The sequence below is a fragment of the Crassostrea angulata genome, chromosome 8, assembly GCF_025612915.1.
Source record: "Crassostrea angulata isolate pt1a10 chromosome 8, ASM2561291v2, whole genome shotgun sequence".
Classification (NCBI taxonomy): domain Eukaryota; kingdom Metazoa; phylum Mollusca; class Bivalvia; order Ostreida; family Ostreidae; genus Magallana; species Magallana angulata.
Window position 1 is genome coordinate 56,485,214 of NC_069118.1, and position 23,378 is coordinate 56,508,591.

Consider the following 23,378-nt stretch of genomic DNA (forward strand, 5'->3'; position numbering starts at 1 on the left):
CCTGACTAGAGATTCAGGGGGCCCGGGTTCGAAACCCTGTCTGGTCCGTCATTATTTCTCCCATCTCGTTACATTTGGTGCCGTGACCAACCCCTGGAACTGACAGGTGAACCCCTGCCAGGGGAAGAGCCTGGGGTGATCTTCAGGGAAGAAGATCATTTAAGGGGGGAGGAATGTGACGGTTAGACCGGTTCGAATACCGGCGCCAGATAGCTCAGTTGGTAGAGCACCTGACTAGAGATTCAGGGGGCCTGGTTTCAAAACCGGGGCTGGTCCGTCATTATTTCTCCCATCCCGTTACATTGGAAAGAAATAAGTTCATATACAGTTTTGTCCTGATGAGCAGTACTGGCATATTGCACAAACTCACTAATTAAAATTAATGCTTACACTACATCACAAGTATATGTAACTAACAACTCTCTATGTACATTAAAGGCAAACAATTGTTGTTAAGCTTATTTAAAGAAGATGATAGTGAATATATGTAGTTATGGAAATTTGTGTAGCAAGCAATATTTAACCATAATTTTGTGTTCTTTACTTCAGTTTTTTGTAAGAAGTGTACCTCCTGCACAAACATCTTGTTCTTTGATGGTGGTGATGTCTCTGTCTTAAACATGAGGTCTTTTCTTATGCATCATAGTATTCTCAGAGACTATATGTGGCATTTCTTGTATGCAAGGTAAAATATGCATAATATGTTGCTTCTTTAAAGATCTTGAATAGGATTTGAAGATCTAGCTAGTGTTAAACAATTAAATGTTGTTTTGATGAGCTAAAGTCTGCAATGAATTGTTTCAACTGCTGTTGTATTAGGTTTTTTAGAATAGATTTTTTTCTATGGAAACATTAGTTACTAGTCCAGTATCAACCAAGTTTCAAGCATCTTTGTATAAAGTCAATGACGTCAGAAGCAAATTAAAAGGGGGGGGATGGGGGCTAGACTTATCAGAAATCTTGACAAGCCAAAAAAAAAAACACCCTAATTTCCAAAATCATGAAAATCCTAGCGGGGGAAGGATTATATATATACATCTATAACTCAAAAAAAAAAAAAATGAACAAAAAAATTCCCAAAATCATTAAAGTCCTAATCTGTTGGGGGGAGGGGGCTGCTAGTTAATGTATGACTCCAATTTTCAATATTATTTCATTTTTTTAAAGGTTTATGTTATGATATTGATAGTACAGAGTATACGAGGTTCTTGGATAGGGTTAGTATAGAGAAGGCAAGGTTCTTAGAAATGATTCGTAATATTATTACAAGGTTCTTAGATATGGTCAATATGTAGTAATCAAGGTTCTTAGATATGGCTCGTATATAGGAAATCAAGGATCTTAGATATCGTCTGTATAGAGAGGATGAGGTTCTTAGATAGGGTAAGCATAGAGAAGGCAAGGTTCTTAGATATGATTCGTAATAGTATTACAAGGTTCTTAGATATGGTCAATATGTAGTAATCAAGGTTCTTAGATATTGATAGTACAGAGTAGACGAGGTTCTTAGATAGGGTAAGTATGGGGAAGGCAAGGTTCTTAGATATGCTTCCTAATATTATTACAAGGTTCTTAGATATGGTCAAAATGTAGTAATCAAGGTTCTTAAATATGGCTCGTATAGAGTAAACAAGGTTCTTAGATATCGTCTGTATAGAGTAGACAAGGTTCTTAGATAGGGTTAGTATAGGAAGGCAAGGTTCTTAGATATGATTCGTAATAGTATTACAAGGTTCTTAGATATGGTCAATATGTAGTAATCAAGGTTCTTAGATATGGCTTGTATAGAGAAGTCAAGGTTCTTAGATATCGCCCGAGGTTCTTAGATAGGGTTAGTATAGGGAAGGCAAGGTTCTTAGATATGATTCGTAAAAGTATTACAAGGTTCTAAGATATGGTCAATATAGAGTAATCAAGGTTCTTAGATATGGCTCGTATAGAGAAGTCAAGGTTCTTAGATATTGTCTGCATAGAGTAGACATGGTTAGTATAGAGAAGGCAAGGTTCTTAGATATGGTCAATATTTAGTAAACAAGGTTCTTAGATATTGATAGTACAGAGTATACGAGGTTCTTGGATAGGGTTAGTATAGAGAAGGCAAGGTTCTTAGAAATGATTCGTAATATTATTACAAGGTTCTTAGATATGGTCAATATGTAGTAATCAAGGTTCTTAGATATGGCTCGTATATAGGAAATCAAGGATCTTAGATATCGTCTGTATAGAGAGGATGAGGTTCTTAGATAGGGTAAGCATAGAGAAGGCAAGGTTCTTAGATATGATTCGTAATAGTATTACAAGGTTCTTAGATATGGTCAATATGTAGTAATCAAGGTTCTTAGATATTGATAGTACAGAGTAGACGAGGTTCTTAGATAGGGTAAGTATGGGGAAGGCAAGGTTCTTAGATATGCTTCCTAATATTATTACAAGGTTCTTAGATATGGTCAAAATGTAGTAATCAAGGTTCTTAAATATGGCTCGTATAGAGTAAACAAGGTTCTTAGATATCGTCTGTATAGAGTAGACAAGGTTCTTAGATAGGGTTAGTATAGGAAGGCAAGGTTCTTAGATATGATTCGTAATAGTATTACAAGGTTCTTAGATATGGTCAATATGTAGTAATCAAGGTTCTTAGATATGGCTTGTATAGAGAAGTCAAGGTTCTTAGATATCGCCCGAGGTTCTTAGATAGGGTTAGTATAGGGAAGGCAAGGTTCTTAGATATGATTCGTAAAAGTATTACAAGGTTCTAAGATATGGTCAATATAGAGTAATCAAGGTTCTTAGATATGGCTCGTATAGAGAAGTCAAGGTTCTTAGATATTGTCTGCATAGAGTAGACATGGTTAGTATAGAGAAGGCAAGGTTCTTAGATATGGTCAATATTTAGTAAACAAGGTTCTTAGATATTGATAGTACAGAGTATACGAGGTTCTTGGATAGGGTTAGTATAGAGAAGGCAAGGTTCTTAAAAATGATTCGTAATATTATTACAAGGTTCTTAGATATGGTCAATATGTAGTAATCAAGGTTCTTAGATATGGCTCGTATATAGGAAATCAAGGATCTTAGATATCGTCTGTATAGAGAGGATGAGGTTCTTAGATAGGGTAAGCATAGAGAAGGCAAGGTTCTTAGATATGATTCGTAATAGTATTACAAGGTTCTTAGATATGGTCAATATGTAGTAATCAAGGTTCTTAGATATTGATAGTACAGAGTAGACGAGGTTCTTAGATAGGGTAAGTATGGGGAAGGCAAGGTTCTTAGATATGCTTCCTAATATTATTACAAGGTTCTTAGATATGGTCAAAATGTAGTAATCAAGGTTCTTAAATATGGCTCGTATAGAGTAAACAAGGTTCTTAGATATCGTCTGTATAGAGTAGACAAGGTTCTTAGATAGGGTTAGTATAGGAAGGCAAGGTTCTTAGATATGATTCGTAATAGTATTACAAGGTTCTTATATATGGTCAATATGTAGTAATCAAGGTTCTTAGATATGGCTCGTATAGAGAAGTCAAGGTTCTTAGATATCGTCTGCATAGAGTAGACAAGGTTCTTAGATATTGATAGTACAGAGTAGACGAGGTTCTTAGATAGGGTTAGTATAGAGAAGGCAATGTTCTTAGAAATGATTCGTAATATTATTACAAGGTTCTTTGATATGGTCAATATGTAGTAATCAAGGTTCTTAGATATGGTCAATATGTAGTAATCAAGGTTCTTAGATATGATTCGTAATATTATTACAAGGTTCTTAGATATGGTCAATATGTAGTAATCAAGGTTCTTAGATATGATTCGTATATAGGAAATCAAGGATCTTAGATATCGTCTGTATAGAGTAGATGAGGTTTTTAGATAGGGTAAGCATAGAGAAGGCAAGGTTCTTAGATATGATTCGTAATAGTATTACAAGGTTCTTAGATATGGTCAATATGTAGTAATCAAGGTTCTTAGATATTGATAGTACAGAGTAGACGAGGTTCTTAGATAGGGGCATGGTTCTTAGATATGATTCCTAATATTATTACAAGGTTCTTAGATATGGCTCGTATAGAGAAGTCAAGGTTCTTAGATATGGTCAATATAGAGTAGACATGGTTAGTATAGAGAAGGCAATGCACTTAGATATGGTCAATATAGAGTAGATATTGATAGTACAGAGTAGACGAGGTTCTTAGATAGGGTAAGTATGGGGAAGGCAAGGTTCTTAGATATAATTCCTAATATTATTACAAGGTTCTTAGATATGGTCAATATGTAGTAATCAAGGTTCTTAAATATGGCTCGTATAGAGAAGTCAAGGTTCTTAGATATGGCTCGTATAGAGAAGTCAAGGTTCTTAGATATGGTCAATATAGAGTAAACAAGGTTCTTAGATATTGATAGTACAGAGTAGACGAGGTTCTTCGATAGGGTTAGTATAGAGAAGGCAAGGTTCTTAGATATAAATCGTAATAGTATTACAAGGTTCTTAGATATGGTCAATATAGAGTAATCAAGGTTCTTAGATATGGCTCGTATAGAGAAGGCAAGGTTCTTAGATATTGTCTGCATAGATTAGACATGGTTATAATAGAGAAGGCAAGGTTCTTAGATATCGTCTGTATAGTGTAAATAAGGTTCTTAGATAGGGTTAGTATAGAGAAGGCAAGGTTCTTAGATATAAATCGTAATAGTATTACAAGGTTCTTAGATATGGTCAATATAGAGTAGACATGGTTTGTATAGATAAGGCAAGGTTCTTAGATATGGTCAATATAGAGTCAACAAGGTTCTTAGATAAGGGAAGGCAAGGTTCTTAGAAATGATTCGTAATATTATTACAAGGTTCTTAGATATGGTCAATATGTAGTAATCAAGGTTCTTAGATATGGCTCGTATAGAGAAGTCAAGGTTCTTAGATATTGTCTGTATAGAGTAGACATGGTTAGTATAGAGAAGGCAAGGTTCTTAGATATGGTCAATATAGAGTAAACAAGGTTCTTAGATATTGATAGTACAGAGTAGACGAGGTTCTTAGATAGGGTAAGTATAGAGCAGGCGAGGTTCTTAGATATGATTCGTAATATTATTACAAGGTTCTTAGATATGGTCAATATGGAGTAGGCAAAGTTCATAGATATGGTCAATATGAAGTAAACAAGGTTCTAAGATTTGGCTCGTATAGAGTAGACATGGTTTTTAGATATGGTTTGTATAGAGAAGGCAAGGTTCTTAGATATGGTTCGTAATATTGTTACATGTCTTTTAGATATGGTCAATGTAAAGTAAATAATGCTTTTAGTTTTTAATAGTACAGAGTGGACAAGGTTCTTAGATATTGTTAATAAAGAGTAGACAAGGTTCCTAGATACAGTCAGTATAGAGCAAATAATGCTTTTAGATATGGTTTGTAATACTTTCACAATGTTCTTTTATATGGTTAGTATAGAGAGGTAAGGTTCTTAGATATGGTCAATATAGAGGAGTCAAGGTTCTGTGATATGGTCTGTATAGAGTAGACAAGGTTTTTAGATATGGTTAGTATAGAGTAGACAAGGTTCTTAGATATGATTGGTATGGAGAAGTCAAGGTTCTTAGATATTGTTAGTACCGAGTAGACAAAGTTCTTAGATATGGTCAGTATAAACAGTGAAAGGTTCTTAGATTCGGCCATTCTGTATTGAATAGACAAGGTTCTTAGATATGGTTTGTATAGCGTAGAGACCATATCAAAGAACTTTGATTTATCTATACTGACTGTATCTAAGAACCTTGTTTACTCTATGCTGACAGTATCTAAGAACCTTGACTTCTCTATATCGACCATATCTAAGAACCTTGACTTCTCTATAATGACTGTATCTAAGAACCTTGTCTTTTCTATGCTGACTGTATTTAAGAACCTTTTTACTATGTATCGACCATATCTAAGAACCCTGTCTAATCTATACCGACTGTATCTGAGAACCTTGTTTACTCTGTATTGACCATATATAAGAACATTGTTTACTCTGTATCGACCATATGTAAGAACCTTGTCTACTCTATACTGACACTATCTAAGAACCTTGTCTACTATATATACTGACTGTATCTAAGAACATTGTTTACTCTATGCTGACCGTATATAAGAAACTTGTCTACTCTATGCTGACTGTATTTAAGAACCTTGACTTCTCTTTGCTGACCGTATTTTAGAACCTTGTTTACTCTGTATTGACCATATCAAGGAACCTTGTTTATTCTGTACTGGCCATATCAAGGAACCTTGTCTACTCTATACTGACCCTATCTAAGAACCTTGTCTACTCTATACTGACTATATCTAAGAACATCGTTAACTCTATAGTGACCATTTCTAAGAACCTTGTATTCTCTATAATGACTGTATCTAAGAACCTTGTTTACTCAATGCTGACCATATCTAAGAACCGTGTTTACTCTGTATTGACCATATCTAAGAACCTTGTTTACTCTGTATTGACCATATCTAAGAACCTTGTTTATTCTGTACTGGCAATATCAAGGAACCTTGTCTACTCTATGCTGACTGTATCTAAGAACCTTGTCTACTTAATACCGTCTGTATCTGAGAACCTTGTCTACTCTACGCTGACCGTATCTAAGAACCTTGTCTACTCTATACTAACCATATCTAAGAACCTTGTCTACTCCATACTAACCATATCTAAGAACCTTGTCTACTCTATACTGACTGTATCTAAGAACCTTGACTTCTCTATGCTGACAGCATTTAAGAACAATGTTTACTCTGTATCGGTCATATCTAAGAACCTTGTTTACTCTGTACTGGCCATATCTAAGAACCTTGTTTACTCTGTACTGGCCATATTTAAGAACCTTGTCTACTCTATGCTGACCGTATCTAAGAACCTTGTCTACTCTTTATTGACTATATATAAGAACCTTGTTTACTCTGTACTGGCCAAATCAAGGAACCTTGTCTTCTCTGTACTAACCATATCTAAGAAACTTGCTTACTCTGTACTGGCCATATCTAGTAAAGTTTCCTCGATATGGTTAGTATAGAGAAGGCAAGGTTCTTAGAGATGGTCAATATAGAGTAAACAAGGCAAGGTTCTTAGATATGGTTAGTATAGAGTAGACAAGGTTCTTGGATATGGTCAGCATAGAGTACACAAGGTTCTTAAATATGGCCAGTACAGAGTAAACAATGTCCTTAAATACTGTCAGCATAGAGAAGTCAAGGTTTTTAGATATGGTTAGTATAGAGTAGACAAGGTTCTTAGATATGGTCAGCATAGAGTGTACAAGGTTCTTAGATATAGTTTGCAAAGTGAAGACAAGGTTCTTAGATATAGTTTGTAAAGTGAAGTCAAGGCTCTTAGATTTTGTTAGTATAGAGTAGACAAGGTTCCTAGATACAGTCAGCATAGAGTAGACAAGGTTCTTAGATATGGTCTAGATATATATCTTAAAAGATTTCTCTGTGTACATGCACCTTCTGGCTAAATGGCTTTTAAGAAACCATGGTATATGACAATAACTATGCAGCTCTTTGTCAAATTTTAATATTTTGTACATGTACAATAATTAAGCAAAGATACTTATTCTGTATCTGGTTAATTTCATTGACCAAACAGAAGTATGCTTCCTGCAGTAAGGATTAATTATTGTGATGCCATTCTTTTTTGGGTTGATTGGCTAAATCGAGGGTCAACAAACTAATAATCAAATTAATCGAATTTTATAGATATGACTTTTTAGCTTCAATATTATATATCTTGCTTCAAACCTTGATGTGTAACCTTGAAAATTACTGTTTTGACTGTGATTTTTTAACATTTTAAAATGTTTTGTTAACAATATGGCATGATTTTACATATAATATATAATTAAATGCAAGACAAAAAATACATTTTAAGAGAGCAATTTTATTATGAGACAATAAACATTGATCCAAAAGAACTTTAAGTGATTAAGCATTCTTTATGTATACATTTTAAAAGTTGATGCAAAAATACATTACCGTTAGTTTGAACAAATTAAATAACTGCACATGTATACAATGTAGGCTCTGCATTTGAAGAAACCTCTGCATTTCATTTATAATATAGTTAAATCAACTATGTAAGCTATCATCTATAAAACATGAGACCTGTTCCAAAAAAACTAAACCTCATCCAGCATCCAAAACCTATGGCTCAGATTCAGTATTCAGGCCTGTCAGGTGCATCAGTATACATGAGACACATCTCCATGCAAGTTTGGTGAAGTTCAGACCAGTAATAACTAAGATATCATCATCAGAGGGCACTAGCAATTAAAACCTTAACCTGCTCCAGGATCCGCAACCTTTGGCTCAGATTCAACATCCATGCCTGTCAGGTGCACCTGTATCATAAGACACACCATCCATTCAAGTTTGGTGAAGTTAGGCCCTGTAATAACCAAGATATATTTTTTAGCATCCTTGATAATGGAGATCAAGTCCTGCATCTGAAGCTTCCTCTGTGATTCATTCATATTACAGTTTAATCAACTATGCAAGTTTGAAATAGTACTATTATCTATTAAACATGTGACCTGTTCCAAAAAACTTAACCATATCCAGCATTTGAAACCTATGGCTCAGACTCAGCATTCAAGCCTGTCAGGTGCATCAGTATCATAAGACGCACCATCCATGGAAGTCTGGTGAAGTAAGGACAAGTAGTAACTAAGATATAATCATCAGAGGGCACCTGTTTCACAAACATTAACCAGCTCTAAAAACCTTAACCTCCTCCAGCATCCAAAACCTATGGCTCAGATTCAGCATGCATGTATCATAAGACGCACCATCCATGGAAGTCTGGTGAAGTTAGGACAAGTAGTAACTAAGATATAATCATCAGAGGGCACCTGCAACAAAAACTTTAACCAGCTCTAAAAACCTTAACCTCCTTCAGCATCTGTAACCTATAGCTCAGATTCAGCACCCAAGCCTGCCTGGTGCATCAGTATCATAAGAAACACCATCAATGCAAGTTTAGTGAAGTACGGACCAGTAGTAACTAAGATATAATCATCAGAGGGCACCTGCAACAAAAACTTTAACCTGGTCCAAAAACCTTAACCTCCTCCAGCATCCGAAACCTATAGCTCAGATTCAGCACTCAAGCCTGTCTGGTGCATCAGTATCATAAGACACACCATCCATGCAAGTTTGGTGAAGTACGGACCTGCAGTAACTTAGATATTGCTATCAAAGGGCACCTGCAACAAAAACTTTAACCTGGTCCAACAACCTTAACCTCCTCCAGCATCTGAAATTTAGGACTCAGATTCAGCATCCAAGTCTTTCAAGTCCATAAGTAGGTCCAGATGCAAGTTTGGTGAAGATAGGACAAGTAATAGCTTAGATACAGGACCTGCAACAAAAACTTTAACCAGGTCAATACGCCGACGCCGAGGGTATAGCATAAGCTCCCCATGACTTCGTCTCGGTGAGCTAAAAATGGTTACAAAATTTTGGACTCATCATATTTTAATGCAAATAAAAAAAGGATTAAGAAAAGGCTATGAACAGTGCATGTCTGCATAAAAGACAAAATCATATAGAGTGAATTTATGTCAGCTTTAAATGAAGACAAATATAAATCTAGCTAAACTTCATTCATATCTTGCTACACAGATCGGGCATATAAAACCCTCTATTGGCGCCTCTGTGATGTGTACACACACAAAATGGCACCATCTACCACACACACCACATCCTATCCAGGCTTCTCTCTGCCCTGGTCTCCTACATCCTTCCATATCACAGAGTGTCCTCTGTGCTGGTGGCACCCTACTTGCCTCCAGTAGTTGGTTAAGGACATACAATCTCATGTTCATGGCACAGTCTTTATTTAATGCTTCCAAACTACTGCCACAAGCAAGGGCCATAGCATTCTAGAAAAAAAAGCACATCCTGAAATAAATTTCATGTATCTGTTTCCTTTCAATAAATCTTATCAATGATCAATGCAGGCAATTTAAAAACAACAGAAGTGGTTCAAGTAACCTTATCATTGATTATTTGAATTATTCTATGACTCTAATATTTTGTTTCTTTTATGGTTGAGAGAAATTCAAATTGTATTATAATTTATAGGTATGTACTTAAAAATGTTAAACAATAAAATGCTTTTTTTTTGTTCATTTTGAAATCAATGGTTCAAACTATTGCAGAAATAATTAATACAGTAAAACAAGTTAATAATGAATGTGCTTTTAATGAATTGATGCTTACAGCAAACTGATTTTCATTCCCCATGACTTTAAAATATATTGTTAACTATTGTGGATATAAGGAATTATGTTTATATCAAAGCAAAACCAGCTGTCCCTAGCATGTCATTATATGAGTATTTTACTGTACTGATGTTATACCATCAAAACAAAAACACCACAGCTACTCCCATCCGTCTGTCTTTGTGACTGTAGCTGTCCTACAGTCCACGAACACTGCAAATCATTCACATGCTTATCCCGGATATGCATGTACTTCCTAGACAAAAAAAAACTTCAACTGTAAATGATATCCAAAACTTTCAACTTAATCTTCATTAAGAAAATTGTAAACAATTATAGCAAATTTACATTACTTTTCTGATTATGAATTATTCACAATTCATAGTCTACAGTAAAATTTGATTATAAGGAAATCAATGGAATATCAAAAACTAGATTCCTTGTAACTGAGATTGTATATAAGATCCATTAAAAAAACCTCATAGCTGTGACCTCTTTATAACCATGTTTTATTGCAGTGATTAATAATGTACTAACTTTGTGGAAGGGATCAGATTCATAATTTCCCATATATTATATACAAATACATGTATGATTTACCTAATGCAATTTTAATATTCCTAAACTTTAGAGCTCGAGTGAATCTAAATTACCTAATTAAATCAGTATCAGCATGATTTGCATCAAGCAGGAATCAAATTAAGTTTATAATATGGTAATATAGGAAAAAGAGTGCAACATAAACACATTTAAGGCTTCATTTTGGGAAAGAGTACTGACAAAATAAGAAAATAACCATAAGATGATAACTTACATCCATCTCTGTATTAAAGTGTGATTCTCCCCATTCATTGAATCAAGGATGGTAACCGATCTCTGGGGAACATTGGCAACAAGCAGTACCCAGTGGTTTTCATGAACATTTACTGGTAGAAAAATCCATCTAAATGCAGATAATCGTACCTACAAGAAGGTGAAGAAATGCATGTAATCAATTCAGTTGCAATCAGCAGCATACTAGGAAGAAATGCATGTAATCAATTCAGTTGCAATCAGCAGCATACTAGGTAGTTTTACAATAAGATGAACTTTACAAATAAAGTTTAAGTGAAACATAATTTTAATGTTAATAACACAGAAAATGAAGGATAAATGTGTTATATCTATGACTATATTTAATATTGATGATGCAATGCTATTGTGCACAACTTTCACTTTATAATAGAACATGTAAGTTGAAAAACTGCAGAAAATATGAAGTTTTGCCTATTAAAGACAAATGTATAATCAAACAATCAATTTAAACATTTATCACTTTGTAATTAACTTAACCATTAAAAATGAAGCATTTACCTTTTGATACAACCAAGTATCGAACCTGCCAAGTTCCCAGAGAACTGCCAAATAAGAAGGCATCACAAATATGTGATTTGAATCCTCCTTATTTTGATTCCACATTAGAAGGGCCAGGTATGCATTAATAACCTAACAAAAATTATAAATAAGGCTTGCATTCTTATAACGTTCAAAAAAATACATTGAAGACAAAACGGAAAGACCCATTGCCAACTTCATATATGTACACTGATCACCTGCCACCTATATGCAACTTCGTCTTCTCTTATTGATAATTCCTCTAGTAAACAGTATGTAAATCCCCCTCAGGAAAAACAGTGAACCTGACAATACTAAAATATTCTAAATGATATTTATTAAATACCTTATCATTCAACCAATTTTGGTTTTTTAGGGTATTGAAGTCGCCCTTGTCCAGGACCTCCCCACAAACATGGTACCGTGTCCCTGGCTTGATTTTGGGCACACCTTTAGTTGCAGAGCTCAAAATAGTCTGAATCATTGAAAATGGGTCTGAAAAACAAATGAAAATTTAAAATATATCTGTTAAATTTTGCAATGATCTAATTTTCACTTTTTTTTTCGTGATCTCTTTTAGATCGCAAAATATGAATACGCAGAAATTATATTCTGTATTATTTTTTAATAAGAAAATTATACAAAGGCCAAAAAATGACTAATGCGAATAAAAAATACTACACATTTTCCTTATTTTCACAAATTTTGTGACATGCGAGAAAAAAAAACCGGATATACAGTATGAGGTAGAAGTCTTTTGTTAGTAGTTTTTGGAATAATACACAGATTTTTCACTACCTGTATCCTGTTTGGAACTGTGTGAGGCGCTCTACAATAATAAAGAACAGCTAATTACAAAGCATGATAAACAAGTGAAAAGCTGTCAATGTGACAGCAAACCGTGAACTGTATCCATAATCCATGTCAACCCGTATCCAGTGAAATGGAGTACCCTATATATGCAACATTTTGCCAAAAAATGACTAAGTTCAAAAGCTGTATTTTTTTCATTAATTATCAGAAATCAAAATCCTAGCAATATGCACACCTCTGATATATGTACAACTGATCTGCAAAAGAACAACTTCCTATCTTGAAAACTGTAGAAGGAGTTATCCGTACAATAAGGGTATCCTTTATGCAATATTTTGCCAAAAATGACTACCGGTAAGTTCAAAAGCTGGTATTTTTTCGATAAATTATCGGAAATCAAAATCCTAGCAATATGCACACCTCTGATATATGTACAATTGATCTGCAAAAGAACAACTTCCTATCTTGAAAACTGTACGAGGAGTTATCCGTACAATGAGGGTACCCTTTTGGCAGCCGCCCGCCCGCCCGCCATTTTCACAATTTTAATAACCGGATTTTTCCGTTAGAAACCCTGGTTAAAAATTGTAACATTTCAGATGGAGAGATTTGTGCTTGAATTTTTCATAAAAGTTTTACATATTTGAAAAAAAATCATGAATGAGTAAACTTTGATTGACTTTGCCATTACACACAATGAAGAGTATACCTATACATAATTATATAATATCCTGCATTGGTTTGACCAAAACACAACAATACAACAGTTGCTGATATATTTATAACAGTTACTATAGTAGAATCTTGATATTTTCATACGCCATGGGCATTTGAATAATTTGTATTCTCTACCTATTGACTTACATGTACCAGTTCAAATTGTGAATAGATTTTTCGATACAAGTCTTTTTATTTACATGCAGTCACTTACATGGACATTGGCCTTTGAATCTTTAACACTGGGCTCCTAAAAAATGATGACATAAAAGTAACATCTAATAACATTCATTTATAATAAGCCTGTTTCTACTTTTACAGTCACTTACATGTAATTCAACTTTCTCCTTTTCCTTCTTGGGATCTTCAAGAACAGGCTCCTACAAAAAAAAAAAAAAAACAAATTTAAAGTTCCACCATTAAAATCTTCAATAATTAGCTAATCCGTTCAAGAGATAATTAAATTTCACTTTACGTAGCTCGCGGGTTTGCTGACGTCACAACAGAAATCGACGTAAAGAGTTGACCGTCATAGTAAACTCATAATTTTATTTTAAAATGACAAATGAGATATTTAGAAGTATAAAAGAAAATATTTTAGACAGCTTATATGCGGTTTATGACTGTTTATACAAAGATTTATAATATCAAGTGCTGAAAATTTAAAGATGTCACATAAATTGTCACATTTTGTTTTATAAAGATAAAGAATGAGTGTGCGTTAGAACTCTTCCATTTAAAGTCATGTTTTAAAATAGAATGTATGCATTAACTTCGCTTTTTTTTTTACAATTATAACTTCTGTAATTTGTACTACTAATTAAATTCTTAAATTTCTTTTGGCTTGAGATAACCGTTTTATTTGATTACTTACTTATAATGTCAGTAGTTGCCTGGCATTTTATTTTTGCATTGATTGACTCAGAGTTTCATAAAAACAAAAATAGCAATTTTCTGTATCTTTACAGCCTTACATTAATTGCATTTGATAACATTCACAATAAAGTCTAATAAGCATTTACATGTTCTAAAATGTGTTAAACAGCTAGTCTTGTCAATAAATGCATTTCAATTTTGGTGTTCTAAGAAGTAAGGAAATAATGACGTCAGGCTAACGTCGTAATGAAAATATAAGATTTTGAGAAATCTTTTAAATTTTTAAAGTTTTTTTGCCAAAAATTGGCTGAGAACACATACTGATATTTTTTTATGAATTGATTCATAATTATCTCCTCTGTTTTTGTGTTGAGTATGATTAATTTCGTCTGAATCGTTTAAAAGTTTGGAGCATAGTTTTGTAATGCGTTTCTCAGTTAAAATGTGCATTTTACTATATATTTCATTGAAATGGCGTTGCTTGATTTTATTAATGACACTGTATTTGAAACACGATAACATTATTACCGCGCAGACAAATCTTAAATATATTTTAGAAATAAAACTATAAAACCTATGGATCACGTGGACAAATTTTCAAGGTAGGTTTTCTCACAAGCAGGTAAACCAGCGAGCTTCCTTAAAGGTCATAAACAATTATCTTCATTTACAGGTCTTACTTCAGCATCTGTCTTGTCCTCTCTTTCTGCCAGACCTGGCTCCTTGAAAAATAACATCAGAAGAAATAAAAGTGATTTGAGCCAGATTTTACAATTATGGATTGACTTTGCCATTACACGCAATGAAGAGTATACCTATACATATATAATATCCTGCACTGGTTTGACCAAAACACAACAATACAACAGTTGCTGATATATTTATAACAGTTACTATAGTAGAATCTTGATATTTTCATACGCCATGGGGATTTGAATAATTTGTATTCTCTACCTATTGACTTACATGTACCAGTTCAAATTGTGAATAGATTTTTCGATACAAGTCTTTTTATTTACATGCAGTCACTTACATGGACATTGGCCTTTGAATCTTTAACACTGGGCTCCTAAAAAATGATGACATAAAAGTAACATCTAATAACATTCATTTATAATAAGCCTGTTTCTACTTTTACAGTCACTTACATGTAATTCAACTTTCTCCTTTTCCTTCTTGGGATCTTCAAGAACAGGCTCCTACAAAAAAAAAAAAAAACAAATTTAAAGTTCCACCATTAAAATCTTCAATAATTAGCTAATCCGTTCAAGAGATAATTAAATTTCACTTAAAGGTCATAAACAATTATCTTCATTTACAGGTCTAATTTCTTCAGCATCCGTCTTGTCCTCTCTTTCTGCCAGACCTGGCTCCTTGAAAAATAACATCAGAAGAAATAAAAGTGATTTGAGCCAGATTTTACAATTATGAAATACCAGTAACTATATTTAAAAGTCATTAACAAATTTCTTCATCTACAGTCCTTACATCAACATCCATCTTTTCCGTAAAATAGGTCTCCTACAAGAAACAATAGATTGGTGAACTGGATACCATATACATTTATTTTTCATAATATATAAGTCTAGCCTAAATGGCAAAATAACCTTTTAAATACCTTCTCATTCAATTTAAATAATAAAATGATTTCTTTGTTTGATGATAGTACAGGAATTCATGTTTGCAACCATTGTGTTTTTATGCAGAAGTTTGAACCATTCATCCCAGTAATATCAAACAAACATTATATCTATAAAAGTATCTGTGATTAAGTAAAATATTTATATTATTGATCCACAGGGCCATAAAAACATCCCATCATGTTCTCATTTTAAAATTATAGAGGTATGCATGGGTATTGCATGTATATGAAAACATCACTTTGCGTATACTTTATAATTGTAGGCAGGAAGATGTACTGGTAAATCATATAATTCATGCATTAACTACCTGTTTATGATGACTGGATGAATTTTTGCTGGAACATTTTCCCTAAAAAATCAACAACAAAAATACACTATAGCTAAAATAAATATTAAGGTAATGAACAAAGTTTTAAAATGGAAGTTTGTTTGCCTCTTAAACACAGTTATCTTTGTTGCAAAAATGATTCACTATGATATGTGATATATAACAACCAAGTGTCATTAAACTTGTTTAATGCTTCTGTAAAAGAAAGAAAAGGGTTTTTGTTTGAAAAATGCACTAAAAATACTTTGAAATTAAAATTATAATTAAAAAAAAAAACCTTTACTGTTTGAAAATTATAGCTTACGCTCAGTACAAATGCTTTGTACGAATTTATCACTTTAACACACTCTTCTCTCTTCAACCGGTCTTCCTCTAAAACAAACAAGAGGCCTATGGATCACATCACTCACCTAAGTACCATTGGTCATGCTGTTCTTTACCAGATTTTCCACATTGTAACATCTATTGTGACCCCATCCTACCCGCAAGAGTCATGATTTGGACATTTAGAATCTACACTACCCCAGTATGCTTCCACATATGTTCCAGGACCCAATCCTATTTTTTTCTTTTCTTGATTATCTCCCCTTGGAGGAAGACTTGGTCCTTACTTTAACTGCCCTTCCCTCAAGGATGCTTTGTACTAAATTTGGTTTAAATTGGCCCTGTGGTCCTTGAGAAGTTGAAAATATATATAGTTTACAGACAGACGGACGGACAACGGATGATCAGAAAACTCACTTGAGCTTTCAGCTCTGGTGAGCTAAAAAGGGCTTGGTTCTAACTGTTGGGCATTTACATAGTTACATAATTATTTGAGATAGAGAACATTTTGGTGTACAGTTATTCTCTAAACTGTTTGCTTCTATTCTATTGGTGGTATACTTACTTCTCTTGTTGTCATTCGGTGAAACGAATGGAACATCTTTTGGATACCATTCTGGGGTCAATCTTTCAATACCCCAAAATCCTCTGACTATCCCATACTTGTTATATACTATAATAAAAATACTGTTTATCATACATGTAAAAGCTCTTTATCTTGTAACAATACATATTATGCTTGAAAAAGGATAATTATATTACTTGGTGTTTCCATTTTTTTTTTACATTTACCCTTAATAAATATACAAAAAAGGATAAAAATTATATGAATACAGGTTAAGTACGAAACCAATGAGTTATGATGCAGAGGGAATCTACAAATACATTGCAAGTGATTAGATGGTAATGAATGTGAAATATTGCATCAGTGTAAGCATCATTAAAGCAAGGATAAAATTTTGACAATTATAAATTGCTATTTTCAGGTGAATACAATCTACCTCACGGGAACAATATTCAACTGGCTCAAAACAATGTGAATTATAGCTTTTTGTGGGTTGCTAAATTATAATGCTGACGGCTAATATAAAAAGTAATTATTTCTTTATGTGATGAAATGATTGAAACCCATGTAGCAATATCTGCCATCTTTCTTAGCTGTTTATATCTGATGAATATTATGTGTTTGCCAAATACTTTGAGAAACAATGAAATTTCAAAGGTTGACAATATAAACATATTAACCTAAAGTATCAATTGATTCAATGCTGGTGAATATAACTTTTATGATTTACAGCACATTGGTTTGCAGCCAATTAGAGAGTTAGGAATCATTCAATTATATAATAGAAAAGTGAATGTTATTTTCATTATGAATATATTGTATATAACAAAGGATATCAAATGATAGGCATGTATTGTTAATAATACTGAAGCTTATTAATTAAGGTTTATGTTTTGCTATCATAAAACAGAAATGAGAAGTAAATTATTATTGAGAAATAATTTCAGTGATTTTAGATAACCAATGATTGCCTGTATAGTTCATCTAGCAAGAGTGTACTATGATAAAAATGCCACACACCACATCTATGTAGACCACCATGATGATATATACTTACCAAAACATAACACTTACCAAGTCCACTTACCCATGCACAGCTTTAATTAAATAAAATATAAAATTCAACCCTAATGATAACATAACCAAGAAACATCACTTGGCCTCATACATTAGGCACTCATATATATCTTTCTCTTTTTCATTTAAAGTTTTCTTTACTTGTTTTCTGTTTTTCTGGAGTACATGAAAATTTTTCAAATTCATAAACTTTAAAAAGTTCTCAATTTATTGAAAGGATACAATCTTCAAACTTGCATTTTTAACTAAGTCTAACTGAATTTTAAGTTTTGTCAAATGTTTTGTCAAATGTTCCATTACTGCTCAATCTTAAATATAAATTGCTAGGATTGTTCAAATTTATCAATTTATTTCTATTCTCTTTTGGAAACTGAATTCTCAATTTTAATTGAGAATCAGAATTTTTCACCCCCTGTTTTAGGCTTCTTGACATTTTAAACAGAACACTTGGCATTTCAATCAACCCATGTTAAATTAAAGAAAAAGACCAGCTTTAAATTTTACAATACTGTTTAAATTTAATGGGTATTTAAATTTACCATATGCTCCAACTAAATTTCCCACCACCTTTCTCAAGTTAGGCAAATTAATTTCCTCAGGTGCAAGAGCAGGCAAACCTGAAAGAGAATTCTTTAAAAACATTTCTATTGGAGTAGCAAATACACCTTAAGATACTTTAAAATAATTACTGTAGTTTCCTAAATAGACAGGATGAGAGCATGTAATTTCACAAGAAGCACCACTCACGCTTTTAATTTTTTGGAGTTAAATTTATGGTAAAATTTTCTAAGCCACCCAATCACTAATAATTTTTATAGCAATTTGACATCTAAGAGACATTTTGTGATACATGTATTTAGTACATGTGTAAAATAAAGAATTTACTTGAAAAAGAAATCTTGACATGAGTACTGAATTCTGAAAACTTACCAACAGGTACAATTTCTTTAGATGGCATCTGGACTCCATAAGAGCCAGATGCGGCATCTATGAATTTTTCCATAACCGATCCATCCTCTACAAACTTTTTCAGGTTGGATGTTCCTAAAGTTGTTGTAATAAAGAAATACAAAATATGGTTAAACTTTGATATCTCAAACACTGATGTCTATATGATGTTGAAGTGACTTGAAAGTCCCAACAACTTTAAGTATTTTACCCTTTATATCTAAAATCCTCAGTTATCTTGAAATTTGTTCATAGCCCCATAGACTTCAAATTAATGTGGTTTGACTGTATCAAAATATTGTAATGAGACTTTCTTTAATGTGAGAAGAATCATATCAAAAATAAATGAAAATGGTAACAAGAAAAACTTAAAGATGAAATACTCATAGCTTACAAAGTAAACAGACAAAAAAAAAGATCAGAGATTCAGAAGTTTTTTTTTTTAATTAAACATTAATTTATGAGAAATATTGCTGATTTTTAATTTTTATTTCTTTTGGTTATTTATCCTTATATATAATTTTAATTGGCATAGATCATTCACATTTAGTTTCAAAAATTACAAACCTCTAAAATCTATTGCCTTTGCTCTACTGTTGAAGCGTAGCACAGCCACTTGCTGGCCTTTTTCTACTAGTTTATCAACCTGAAATATTTATTCATCATAAAAATATATTTGCTTGACAAGAAGAAAGACATAATCAATATTACATTAGTTCTTGTGAGAACAATAAAATAGTGAAAATAACATATACTTATTCAAATTTTAAGAAATGACATACATATTTCTCTATCTTCTTCCACCATTTCTTTTCCATCCTTCTTTAGTTACTGAAAAATGTATCATAATAAGATTCAACAATCTATTCTTGTCTTTTTCTTTTTAGCCTATCAATATATATACCAACTAGACAACATTGATATGGTGACCATGTTAAAGGGCACCGCTTAAACAGTGGACAATAGGATAAAAAGAATTTCAGAGAATTTTGCTTTGACCTTGACCTACTGTAAAATCATTAGATTTTGTGGTGGCTCAATTTTCGTGGAATTTGTGGGTACCTCCCATCCACGAATTAACATCCTCCACAAAATAAAAAAATAGATGTTATAAAATCATATGTTCTTATGATGATAAAAAAGAATACACATAATTATATCCCCATGAACCTGTAAAAGTTAAGCAATCCATGAAAAATGGCCCCAACGGGTTTTAATGATTTCACAGTATATCTTCAAAATTTTCAAGCTGGCATAGAACTTCTTATTCAATCTCATTACCCCTTACATACAGGCATTTTTGTTCAATCTGAACATATTAACCAAATGGGAAATAATCCATGGTCTAAAACTGATTATAAAGTGAACTGCTTTGACCTTCACATTAACCTTGATCATGGTCACTGCACGCCATTAACCAAAAATCTCTGTTTGAGTAAAGTATTAGCCAAACAGGGGCTACAAGGAGAGTATGTATATGCTTAAAACATGATTTTAGCTTGATCTAAATGACCTTGACATTTGACCTACAAACATCATCTAAGGCCACTGCATACCCTTTAATCAAAGGCATCACGTGGGTGATATATGCACCAGATTGGAGCAAAGGAAGAGAAGTCATGCTCCGAACAAGGATTTTTCGTATAATTCTGCTATGACCTTCACATTTGACCTATGCAAATTTGTTCAAGGTCACTACAAACCTGTAATTTATAAGCTCTGAGTATGAAAAGTATGAATCAAATAGGGATAAGTTAAAAGCATATATAAGTGCTGATTTTTTTTTTTGCATGGGCCGTTATGACCTTGACCCCTGACCTGCAGGTCACTGCACACCCTTCGACCATAGACACTTTGTAAGTGAAATATGAGCTAGATTGGAAGAAGGGGATAGAAGATATGCTCCAGACAAGGATTTTTTTAAAATTCTGCTATGACCTTAACCTTGAACCTAGAAAATGGTTCGAGGTCATTGCACACCCTTTACCAAAAGAATCCCTGTGGGTAAAGTATCTGGCCAAGCAGATGAAAGGAAAGACAGACGGACAGACTGATTACTATAGGGCACCCGCAGTGAAGGGGCCCTAATTATTGTAAACCAAGTTCCAGGGATGGGGTAATCATAATCAGTAATCGTAATCAGCTGTAATCGATTACAGGTTGCTGAGTAATCATGAGTAATCAGTAATCATCCATTTTTCTGATTACAAGTAATCATAATTTAATCGATTACTCTGTGAAAAAGTCCTGTAATCATGATTAATTTTTGATTACTTTTATGATTACAATGGCAAAACTCAATAGGTTGAAATCATTATTCATTGGATCTTATATTTAGTGAATAAGGTTCAGTCTTAAAGTTGGTCAGTATTTATTGCCCTTGGGCATGTTTAAATTCATGTCCAGTCATGATACAATGAGTTTGCTATTCAACAGTCCTTGCTTTTAGGCGCATTAGAAAACAGTTCACATACTGTGCTTATTTAATTGGGAAAATTATTTAAAGGGTCACTTTTAGTTGGACTTTGTTTAGAGAAAGATGTCTGCTGTACAACATTTTGAGTTTTCTGATGATCAAACATCATCGGGTATTGTGAAAGCCAAATGTAGATACTGTTCTGCATACATATCGGGGAATGCAAAAACTACTTAAAATAGTAAATAATGCAACAAATTACATTGATACCAGAATAAAGAGTCCTGTCAAAAAATGCACTGTTTTTTTAAAATGAAACATTTAAACTATGAAAAAACTGAAAAACAAATAATGTAATCTAAAGTAATCACAAGTAATCATGATTACAATGAGGAAAAGTAATCTAATGTAATCAATTACTTTTAAAAATGGATGTAATTAGCCTGTAATCGATTACTTTTAAAACCAAAAGTAATTGTAATTTAATCGATTACTTTTGAAAGTAATCAACCCCATCCCTGAAAAGTATTTCACTGAACAAGTTTCAATTGAGGTGACTTACTATAAACCAACTTTTATTCGCGTGTGAGAAATTTTTGCGAGGTTTATGGGAGCCTTGTCATCGTGAATACCTATATCTCGCCGCGAACCAATCCTTTGTCTATAGTTTTTATAACAATACAGGTCTGGATAAGGCTTGGTCGGAGACATTAGTTGTTGTGACTGAGCCAGTTTATAAACAATTGATCGCGAAAATTAAGTCACCGCGAATAAAAATTGGTTTATAGTAAGTCACCTCAATTGAAACTTGTTCAGTGAAATACTTTTCATGCATGGATCAAGGGGGGGTCTAACACCCCCCCCCTTGAGATATGCAGTTATTAAATGTATATACTAAACCATCCCCACAATGTCAGGGATTCTGAGTCAACATGTAAGGATGATACTTCATCAATAAATTTAAAATTAAAAACTGAAAGTTGAAAATTTTGGGCGTCATAAAAAAATAGAGGCGAGTGATTACATTTTATTATAAAAGGTCATTTTATCATTTAAAATATTTATTTATCATTTAAAATACACGTAGAAAGCATTAACTATATTCGCCACTGTTATGGACCCCTACTGATCGCTTTTTTTATTCAAACATACATATTTACTAGTAAACCTTGCTGACGATCTAACGAGAAAATCAATCTATTGATTTATTAAAAAAAAAATAATGGTCACAAATACCAAATTAGAAGATATTTAATCCCAAAATCATTTTAATCATTTCTGATTCCTAGCATCAAAACAAAGTACAAAATGCCTCACAAATTATCTGTTTAGACAAAATGTTTTTGGGTGATTTAATGTATCTCTTACTAATGTTGGTTATGTATTTTTTGCAATGTCGCTACCTGCATATCCCGAATGAATCCCCAAAGAAAGCATTTTATTGCATAGTAGCTATATAGTTATTATAACATCTATCATGGCACCAGTGTAATAGGAAATGAAGAACAGTCAGATACCACATTGAAAACATATAGTTGGACCAGGAATCTGTGGCGTCGAAGCAAATTGAAAGTGGGGGTTGGGGGTAAGGGGGCTAGACTAATCATCAAAAGCCTTGACAAAAAAAAAAAACTATTTCCCAAGATCTCGATATTCCTAATCCGTGAGGGGGGGGGGGCAGTATAATTTTTCTATTTTCAATATTACTATTAATATTTAATTCTTTTAAAGGTAAATTCAATTTAGGAACAATTATGTTTCCAGCGAGAAAAAGTGGGGGTGGGGGGCTAGCCCCTCCGGGATGCTTAACGTGTTATGTGTCTAATGGTTTGGTTTACGTTAATAATAAATTGTATTTTAAATTTCCGATCCATATAATAAATTATATACCTTGTGCAAATAGTTCAGCAAGCAGCTTACGGTGCAAGGTGACTTATGGTGAAAGCGAAAAAAGAAAAATCATTAGCCAATGAGAGTTCGCTTAACAAAATATGGTTAGTAGGCAACCAATCAGATCAAGGTCCATATCGAGGTTCTTAGATC

The 23,378-nt window shown here is 33.1% G+C and overlaps 1 protein-coding gene across 6 annotated transcripts; it reads right to left on the reverse strand.

The window, feature by feature from the left end:
- Nucleotides 1–7,890: 7,890 nt before the first annotated feature.
- LOC128158469 (sentrin-specific protease 1-like) lies at nt 7,891–23,348 on the reverse strand. 6 transcript variants are annotated; one of them, XM_052821329.1, is made up of 22 exons: nt 23,226–23,291; nt 19,929–20,003; nt 19,702–19,750; nt 19,487–19,565; nt 18,902–19,015; nt 18,511–18,588; nt 16,895–17,991; nt 16,310–16,377; nt 15,985–16,026; nt 15,523–15,555; nt 15,354–15,407; nt 15,183–15,233; nt 15,068–15,103; nt 14,715–14,756; nt 13,488–13,538; nt 13,373–13,408; nt 12,427–12,457; nt 11,975–12,123; nt 11,608–11,739; nt 11,069–11,217; nt 10,393–10,510; nt 7,891–9,912 (listed from the first exon to the last, which is right to left on the reverse strand). In XM_052821329.1, the coding sequence occupies exons 7-22, from the start codon at nt 17,025–17,027 to the stop codon at nt 9,631–9,633; spliced, it is 1,407 nt and encodes a 468-aa protein (XP_052677289.1). In that variant the 5' UTR covers nt 17,028–17,991; nt 18,511–18,588; nt 18,902–19,015; nt 19,487–19,565; nt 19,702–19,750; nt 19,929–20,003; nt 23,226–23,291; the 3' UTR covers nt 7,891–9,630. The 6 variants fall into 6 exon arrangements, with proteins under 6 accessions (XP_052677289.1, XP_052677288.1, XP_052677291.1 ...); XM_052821328.1 differs by lacking the exon at nt 19,929–20,003 and having other exon boundaries at nt 23,226–23,348; XM_052821331.1 differs by lacking the exons at nt 15,068–15,103; nt 19,929–20,003 and having other exon boundaries at nt 23,226–23,347.
- Between the last annotated feature and the right edge of the window lie 30 nt (nt 23,349–23,378).

Bases quoted from the DNA above. Each gene is read 5' to 3' on its own strand.
- LOC128158469 (XM_052821328.1), bottom strand. From the start codon at position 17,027: ATGATAAACAGTATTTTTATTATAGTATATAACAAGTATGGGATAGTC. The intron at 15,556-15,984 runs GTAGTTAATGCA...TGTTTCTTGTAG, and splicing joins CATCCAGTCATCATAAACAG to GAGACCTATTTTACGGAAAA. The intron at 11,218-11,607 runs GTAAATGCTTCA...ACCTTCTTGTAG, and splicing joins ATACTTGGTTGTATCAAAAG to GTACGATTATCTGCATTTAG.